At 36.2% G+C, this 9,297-nt stretch overlaps 1 protein-coding gene across 2 annotated transcripts in view; it reads right to left on the reverse strand.

The window, feature by feature from the left end:
• Positions 1–531: 531 nt before the first annotated feature.
• The window catches only part of LOC111367239 (ubiquitin carboxyl-terminal hydrolase 12-like), a 13,985-nt gene continuing 5,219 nt past the window's right edge, over positions 532–9,297 (reverse strand). Inside the window, exons 11-32 of one of the 2 annotated variants that reach the window (XM_022988002.1) lie at positions 8,608–8,682; positions 8,194–8,272; positions 7,971–8,117; positions 7,795–7,875; positions 7,593–7,712; positions 5,908–6,030; positions 5,021–5,098; positions 4,817–4,914; positions 4,625–4,733; positions 4,419–4,487; positions 4,198–4,305; positions 3,567–3,622; positions 3,244–3,421; positions 3,049–3,150; positions 2,887–2,958; positions 2,562–2,627; positions 2,196–2,261; positions 1,748–1,834; positions 1,508–1,624; positions 1,294–1,368; positions 1,118–1,204; positions 532–969 (exon numbers count right to left, since the gene is read on the reverse strand). In XM_022988002.1, the coding sequence (XP_022843770.1) occupies positions 928–969; positions 1,118–1,204; positions 1,294–1,368; positions 1,508–1,624; positions 1,748–1,834; positions 2,196–2,261; positions 2,562–2,627; positions 2,887–2,958; positions 3,049–3,150; positions 3,244–3,421; positions 3,567–3,622; positions 4,198–4,305; positions 4,419–4,487; positions 4,625–4,733; positions 4,817–4,914; positions 5,021–5,098; positions 5,908–6,030; positions 7,593–7,712; positions 7,795–7,875; positions 7,971–8,117; positions 8,194–8,272; positions 8,608–8,682 (2,035 nt within the window). In that variant the 3' untranslated portion in view covers positions 532–927. The remainder of the gene's footprint in view (positions 970–1,117; positions 1,205–1,293; positions 1,369–1,507; positions 1,625–1,747; positions 1,835–2,195; positions 2,262–2,561; positions 2,628–2,886; positions 2,959–3,048; positions 3,151–3,243; positions 3,422–3,566; positions 3,623–4,197; positions 4,306–4,418; positions 4,488–4,624; positions 4,734–4,816; positions 4,915–5,020; positions 5,099–5,907; positions 6,031–7,592; positions 7,713–7,794; positions 7,876–7,970; positions 8,118–8,193; positions 8,273–8,607; positions 8,683–9,297) is intronic. The other variant, XM_022988009.1, reaches the window with a different exon arrangement.

The raw sequence follows: 9,297 nt of genomic DNA on the forward strand, positions 1-9,297 counted from the left end.
TTATTTTCTCGACACCACTGCATCCCAAAAATAAAGCAATCACCCATCTCTAGCGACCTATACTACTAAATAGCTTTTTACTTTTCAGTCATCTTGATAATGAGCACGTTTGGTTGCAATAACTCTCTATCCATCATTCATACCAGTTGATTTCCAAGTCCCAAAATCTACTTTGGATGTAGATTTTGCTGACATTTTTGTGCACGAACGGAGTAACTGACATTTTTAACTCGTAGAACTGGCGTTGAATCTTCACAAGTTCAACTAGTGAATTACAACTTTATTGTACCGCAATCAATGCATTGGTCTTTGCAGCGTTAATGCATTTTGCTGTTTGGTTTCATTATCATAAAGCGGCCCCAAAATTGGCTTGGTTTCAATATCGGGGTCACAATTTGTATCGATTAAAGAAATTGTTGGAATTATTCTAAATTGGTTGCGTTTCTAATGACGTCTCAAACTGTCAATTTACAGTCGAACATAACATCCATACAGAACAAGAGAAAAAAAGAGAGCTTCTACTCCAGTAGGTATACTGCAAAAATCAAAATTACGAAATTCACTTTCTGGTGGAAATACTAAATCATGAGATAGATCGATCTCACTAAAAAATTACAGCACCATAGCCGTTTCTTTTACGGTTCTATCCTCTTCTGTGTATATAACAACAGAGAAGAGATTAAAGATTATAGAAACTATATAATACCATCTTTACAACAAAACCTTGTTATTATGTATGACATTATACAGGATTTATCTCCATGTCGTATACATATGAAACTGCCAAACCATCCAAATTCGAAGCGAAAAAACCAGCTTCATATACTCTGCCTTGCATTCTCATCTCCGAGTCCCATATTTTCTAAATTTTAACATTTTCTTTGTGGTTTAGGAGGCATCTGAGATGAGAGCATGAACCAATTCCTCCTAATTGTATATTTTAACAGGCTTCTCAAAGGTGTAGCGGTTCTGCAATCACCACAAAATGCCAATAAAAGAACGGCGTTGAAACATGATATTAAAAGGATAACCATTTTTTTAGCCGAAGAGATTTTTGATTTAATAAACCTGTACAAGCGTCAAATTGTATGTTACGATGGCAATGAAAGAAATATACCTGGTTTGCAGCATAAGTCCTCTTAGGAGTAGTATCAGTGTGTTCCAAACCAAGATACTGCTCCCAAGCACCATATACGTCTCTCCTCTGAAAAAGAATACACATTTTCCCCCAATTTTAATAAGGATTTGAGAGAAAATGAACAAGATAAACAACTTAGTACTGAAAGTAATGACCTGAAAACGGCTGGATACAATATCTGAGTCCTGAAGATACTCTGGACGTCCCAGTGACATAAATGCAAATTTCCACTAAACATCAACAAAATAAAGGATCAAGTGATTATGCAGCATGAAAACTTTTACCAAGTGCTAAAACTTTTACCAAGTGCTACATGATTGTACTGAAAAGTATATGTAGTATTCAAGTAAACAGGATAACATAACATACCTTAGAAAACTCCTCGTCTGGAACCTGCAATTTCTTCTGAATCTGCACTTTAACATCCGCTAAAGTTTCGCCTTCATGAACGACCAAAAAGAAGGGTTCCCCAAAATTCTGGATTTGCTATGAATAACATTTTAAATATATATATTGGTATCAAGCTCATATTTATTTGATAACTGAAGTTCTACCCACAAACAGCCACTGCACTAGTGAAAAATAAAAATATTGATAATCCTAAAATACCATTTGATTCTGTGCACTCTCTTTTGTGAAATGGTAAACATGAATCAAGCGGTCATTGGGACCTTGCTTTTTCTCTTCTTCTGGGATCTGAGACAGATAACAAATTGGAAGAATGCCATCAAAAGTTGTAGCAAAATCAAAATAATTGTTGCAGTAGAAAAGAATTCATACAAAATTTTTCAAAATGTAAAACCATGGCGTTAATGCCTCCATATGCCCACAACATCCAAATAAATATAAATTGGCTTCTAAGTATAAAATTAAGATGCTCCTTCAACAATTTTGTCAATGATCAAAGTTCAAACCAGCTCAATAATTCATCTCATTAGATGTAAAAGCTGTTAAGATGAACTAGGTTCCTAGACAAAAAGAGAGAGCACCGTAAATGCGTGTGGGAAAGAGTGAGCAAAAATTGTATGAGGGCAATTCTAATGGCAAGAGAGCTCACCTCCTCAGCCCGCAATGTCCAGTACTGGTCATTTATATTCTCAATTTTCTCATTGAGAGGAAAGATCTGTAGATTTGTCAAGAAAATGGATTACAACATCATCTACGAAACTTGTATCAGTAGAAATTAAAATCCACTTAATAATAACAGGCAATTGCTTTTTCAATGCAGAATATAAATTTGTTGGACTCAAATAGTGGCAACAAGTCCTCTAACAGCAATCAAATAACCATGCAAATATCCATTCTCAAAGAAGTAAACACAGAAGCTAATAAACTATAAAGGCTAAATCAGGATCCAACTCAACAAATCTAGGCATATGACAGCCTACAAGTACAGAAAAAGCTTCAGCAAGATGATCATTACCTTATAAATCTTGTGGTAGAAAACTTCAAGCAATCTAAGTTCTGCATTTGGGTGAGATAACTCCACCTGTTTCAGCATACAACAAATGTAAGAAAATCGTCACTCATTTTCTTGCCTTTGTAAGGAGGATCTAGAAAAGCACTCAGTAAGTAGGACCGGAGGTCAATAATTAATAGTAAACTGCAATTGCTGTCATATTTTTCCCACAAGACTAATAAAAGATTTCAACTAATGGCTTGGGGAAATTTCATGAAAGGTAAATATAGCACTTCCAGTAATTAAGATCAATGACGTGCTATAAAATAATTCACAGCACCGAACTAACCTTCGTTTTGATCTCGTTAAGCACATCTCCTACAGTGCTTTGTTTAGGCAATCTAGTGTTGAGAATTACAGCCTGAAAGGAAGAGGGCCCTAGATCATACAATGTTTTACAACTCAAATTGATGATGAGAGAACAAGCAATGGCGTCTGTAGTTTCACGTACCTCGTCCTTTGTGGCATGATGAAACGCAACTTTCAAAGTTTTAAGACATTGCAACTCAGGAAGAGGTATATCCAGAACTTCATAATACAGAATATCAGAGATCTGCAAAGGAAGTTACCGATTCACTGACATATAGGCCAACCTCAAAATTGTCAAACACAGGAACATACTGAGCTGAAACCACGTCAGATATACCTGATTGTAGTGGACAAGCATATCTAACAACTGATCAACTGATCTATATTTGATTGGATTGGGCTTTGGTTGCTGAGAATAGCAATTGTGAGGTGTAAGACGGATTTTAGATGGATCATCCAAACCAAGGTGATGAGCCACTCTTTCCACAACATCATCATAAGTGTGGTTCTTTGATCTAGAGATTTATGCCGAAGTTATAAACATAGAAGATTAATAAAAATGTAAAACAAACTTAAATTAACAACCTACTAGTAATAGTAAAGAACAGTTCCGATCTGTCTAGAACTGTATCAGAAATGACAACAGGATCGTATACTCACAACTCTAGGCAGAAACCATCCTCCTTATGTCTTTCCAAAGCTCGAAAATGAACAATCTGCTAAGAGCCATTTCGTATTAAAAGATAGAAGAATTGGTAGGAACATGCAAAAGTACCATAATAACAGGCTTAGTCACCTAAAGAGAGACTACAACGTTACCAAGGATGAAGATATAGGGCTTGAATGAGAGCAGAAGCAATTTATTTTAGAAGACTTTCACGTGCATCCATTATGCTGTCTTATGCGCTATATCAATTATCCTATCCACCAAAAGATAAAAAGAAATCGCAATGACAACAAACTAAGCTATATTCCCAATAAATTAGGGTTGGCTATGAGAATCCTTTTCTCCTATTCTATTCGGTTCGTTGCCATATCTACGTGAAGATCAAAAGTGATTAGACCCTTGACAACCAATAACCATGTTAGTTTTGGTCGAAGCCTCCATCTTCTAACCTATTCTACTGAGATTGCAATACTTTATTAATGGGAGCCTCTTTGAATCTACAAAAAGCATGCCCCAACAACTAAGTTGAAATTCCCTTAATTTACCATAATTAGTGACGCCTCCACTTGCAGGCATATATAATAAAAAACAATTAGAAAGCAATTAATTAAACATAAGATTGACCTGGCGGTTTTTTACGTATGACAAAAATGAAGGAACATCAGGAAATTGGACTTGTTCTTTTCCAGGCAGAAGCCGCTTCTGAAAGCAAATGATGTCCCCATCTTCAATCTGAATAGTAGAAGAAAGCAGAGAAAGACAGACAGACAGACAAAGGGATGGGATTAAGTAATAAAGAGAAGGATAATGTATTCAAATGGTAAAATATATACAACAATAATTACCTGGCTAAACCGGAAAGCAACTCTCTTGTCAAGGGGTTCACACATGACAGAAGGCTCAAATTTTATTTCCTGCAGAGATGACAAACAAGATCATTGCTGAATATAGTGATCTCCAATACATAAAAAAATCCTTCTTCAGTCTTAAGAGACGATACAAATGATTTTCTTAGTGTAACACATGCAAGCATGCTTACGTTACACAGTACCTCAAAAAGTTCAATCTCTTCGTCAGGAGCAAATCCAGCAAATTCATTTAGTTTTGTTAGGATCTCAATGGGCTTCCCAGAGCTTTTCACAAAAAGCCTACCAACATATCTGGAAATAAAAAACAAATGATGTAGTCAAAAGGCTAGCACTAAAAGTTCAAAACAAATATACTTTGAAAATCAATACATTACCGAAGCTCTTCTTTCTCAGGATCGTACAGCTTAAAGAACAGAAGTATATCTTCTTTACTTTTGTCAGGTAGAGGAACAGGACGCAGATCCTGAAAATTCTACAGAATTATGGATGAAAATATAGTAGCAACAGCAGGGAATGTCCCTCAATGTTCCTAAACAAATGCGTGCTTTCAAGACTCCTACAGGATTGTAACAGGATACCTGTCCAAGTTCTACTTCCAAAAATAACTTTAGCTCTGCATTAAGAGCCTTATTAGAAACTTCCCTCAATGCTCCAACCTGCAACAAAAAATTATCACAAACTGAACTTTTCTAGAAAGTGACAAAAGATAAAATGAAACATACAAAATATTCATGACAAAGAACTTGTCAACATATTAAAAATAAATAAATAAACAAATGAAGCCTAGCAAGATATAATCAACAAGGGAGTATACTGTCAAAGCCAAGAAATAAGGCAGGGAATACATACTGACAAGCAGTAAAAAAGTTCACTGCAAAATCAACTTAAGAAGCTAACCCTGCTTGTCAGAGTCTGAAATGCATCATTAACACAATCCATACTGCAAACTATTAAAAATACCAACGCCGTTATGAGGTGCATTCAGCAAATGCCAACCAGGAAATGCAAGAAAGTGAGCGATGTGAAAAAATTGGTCGTACTAGAACAGTTAAGATAATTTCTTTATGCAGAATTACTGGCATGTTTTCCATGAACTACGATAATGCAGAAGTGTGAGCAAATGAGAGACAAATGAAAGGAAGGAAATAGACAGTGCATACAGGAATTCACACAATCTATAAAATTCAATGCAACTTTCACATAATCTATAAGATTCAGTGCAACTTTTAATCTATAATGTGTAATAATGCTTACAGGAATTCACAGTCCATAAAATTCAATACAACTATCAATCTGGCTGACGAATTATGTTACTTTCCTTGCCTCTTATACCCCCCCTCCAAGCCCAATTAAGTAGCCACAACGAATGAAAATCGAAGCCCTCAACTCAATAGAAGTAACATAAAAGGTTTTGGTTTACATGCAAAATTTCAAAAATGAAAAAAGAAATGGTAATAATATTTACAGTTTGTGCTTCCTCCTGTGGAGTTAATGGCCTGTTTGGACGATATGTGTGGTTCTGCCTCTTTGCCCAAATCCAAAATCGCTGAAATTGAACGGGTATACCAAGTTCTTGGGCAACCTCCTCCTGCAATAACACATGATAGCATTCTTTTAGTAATCCCAGATGCCAAATAAACAAGAGTGAGCATATAAATGGGTTTCCCATCGTCTCTATGCTACTCAACAGATATTTTCTTGGTAATACATGGAACTTGATAGGCATTTACGTCGTCTATGGTATTTCATAGGTTGAATCCTCATGGTTCTGCCTGTAGGGACACCTAACAAATAAATTCTCCTGATTCGAGCTGACGAGCATGCATCTCAAGTCATCCTAATCTACACTTGTTGGAGCAATGGATTATAGGCAGATATCCACTTGGAATCATGTTATGCTTAATTCATTGAACAAGAAGTTTCAGATAATTTTTTGGGGATCTAATGGTGAGTAAGATGAGTTTGCAATAAGATGGCGAGTGCATGGTGCACTTATACAGAGAAAAGAGAAGAAGGCTAAGATTTCCCATAATCCCAGTTTAAACCTCCCTACTATCCAACCAGCCAGTGCTTTCTACCTCTTTGTTGGCTAAACCAGGGGGGAACATTCCTCAGGACTGATTTAAGATGAATTTATATGTTTTCTAGATATCTCTGTATTGTTGTACATAGGTACTCGAATGCAGTGCAACTTTCCTCCTGACAATATATTTTTATGGTATGATGAAATTTCTACTGTCTATTGAAACCAATAAATGTAATCACAAATTTCATGCAACACATGTACGTGCACATGATTTGGATTGGAATTATACAGGCTTGGTGAATAGACAAATTTGTATTGTACCCATACTGGATGCTACCAAAGAGATGAATCAGGAGCAAAACTGTCATTATACTATAAGCTGAAAGTTGTTTGGTCAAATTTCAGACAGGTCTAGTGCCTTTGAAGATCTATATTTTCAAATTCCTAGGCTTTATGATATCCTATTGTCTTCTAATTTCAATCTCCTTACTGGATCTCACACACAGAGAGAATACAACGTGAAGATGAAGATTGAGTTCAAGAGGTTAAAAACATGGTGTTAGTCAACTTGCACAACTGGACGGTAGGTGAATCTTCAAACACGTGTCACATCAGACTGGAAGACACTACTAGGTGCAACATCAAAGGCTAACAGTGCTTCTAAATTTAGTTGGCATCTTGTCACATGAGATGCAAAACAAACCTGTGTCATGGGTGGTAAAGGATCAGATAGAGAGCAACTTATTAAATTCAACTGATATGTGAAGTCCAACTGTGATTATACCCGTTTCCAGTCCATTAAGTCAACTCTTTGTCAAGTATTTCAAACCCTATTTGACATAAATTGCTGATCACTCTTAGCAGATTCAGGGTTTATGGTTGAATTTGTCATCTTCAATAAACATAGGCATGTGTGTGATGACGCACCATGCATGTATTGAAATATGTAAGTTGCAAACCTATAGCGCCTAAAGACAACAAAGAGGCCCGGCATTGAAGTTTGTCTCAAGTCCCAAAATATAACGGATAACAATAGATCAAAAGTAAAAAATTCTGCAATCATTCGTATCTAGAGCAACTAGCGCTCATTTCATTTGTAAGCAAAATGCATAAGCAAGCAGTACCTTGAAAAGGTTGAAAGGCATCTGTTTCTGAATTCGAAAACTGTGAACCTTGTCATGATCAACCAAATCAAAAAATATATCCTTTCCAATCTGTTCCCTCAAATCTTCATCTCGAGCAACCTGCAGATGTTGCTTCAGAAATCTATTACATAAAATGCAGAGATGAATCTTACATAAGTAAATTTGGCCACTGAAAAATAACCTTGATGACAGTATATAGATGGGCCTCGGCTTTATATTTTCTCTTGTCATCCTTATCCTCTTGTTCTTTTTTCAATCGTATCTGGAATAAATTAAGCATGTGGTGCATTACGCCATACCCAATGCATAACCAGGAATGATACCGTAAATTTCAAGATTTGCATCCAAAAACTTTACCTGAAGATGTTCTGCAATGTCCTTCTCATCCACGTCACAAATTATCTTATCCCTGTCACCAACACGTATATACACAAGCATGTATGCATTTGAGTATTTTGTAAATTTAAATGGTGTATTGTAGTAGCCAGGGTTCGTCTGCGGCAACTGTTGGACAAAGATAATGTAAGCAACACAATAGAAATGAGAGTAATTAAAAACAAATAAAAATTAGTATTATCACCTCTTCCTCACCGCCATATTGCTCCTCTAATACCCTCTTCATGTCTTCTTTAGTAACCCGCTCATCATCAAATTTATACCTTTAAGAATAAATCAGGAAACCTCATGCCTCTAGTGGTATTAAGATAAACTAGAACCAAAATTTCATGCAACTAGAAGCCAAAACATGTATGGAAGAGAGAAATGCAGACAAAATGTTAAAGCAACTAAGACTATGGGAAGCAGTGAATGATACTAGAAAATGCATCTGCATCTACCAATACGATCATTTTTAACAAACTTCAGTCAATCATGTTTTCGCATCTCAATAATAAACAAGTTGCAGAAACATCGCATACTTGTGTGAATTCACTGGGAGTGAATGGGTTGGGTTTAGAGAAAGGGAGGGGAGAGAGACTTCAGAAATATGACATACCATTGATCATTGAGTGTTGGTCTGATGAAAGCATAATAATGTCCACCATGTACCCCTCCACTATGAACCAAAACACTGTTGGAAAAACCAAATGAAAGTAAGATAGTTAGGCAAGAAAAAAAGAAGCAGTAATAATGATGAGGATTAGCCCCGAAAACTGCCATATCCGTGCATAAGTGGTGCATTGCTTGAATGCAGACTTGATCTGTACGAATTGTGTGCTAAAATATATATATACTCAACATATCATATATAACCTCTTCGTTTCCATTTATAATAGGGTTCAGGGTGTGACTGAGTGGTTCAATACGCATTACGGTGCAACATTAGGGTGTGATTTATATTATTAATATAAATGTGCATGGTTTAGTGTATGATTTACAGTGTGGCTATGTGGGTTCTTTAGCGTATTAATTTTGAATTATGAGATTAGAAATGTTAAGAATATGTTATGTGAATTTAGTGATGGTTGGTCCTAGTTGTGAACCTAGTTGATATCCTTAGTTTTTAACTGCGAGGAGATTAGTTTGCTTATGGAAGGGTAACTACAGAATGGAAATAGCTCCTCCAAGTTTGTGGTGTCTATTGACAGTGAGGGGAAGAAAGTGCTCCCTAGTATAGATATTTCCATTAGCTCCTATTATTGTATATTCAAAGTAAGGCCTCATGCTACCCCCCCCCCCCCCAACC

Source organism: Olea europaea, chromosome 2 (genome assembly GCF_002742605.1).
Source record: "Olea europaea var. sylvestris chromosome 2, O_europaea_v1, whole genome shotgun sequence".
Lineage (NCBI taxonomy): Eukaryota > Viridiplantae > Streptophyta > Magnoliopsida > Lamiales > Oleaceae > Olea > Olea europaea.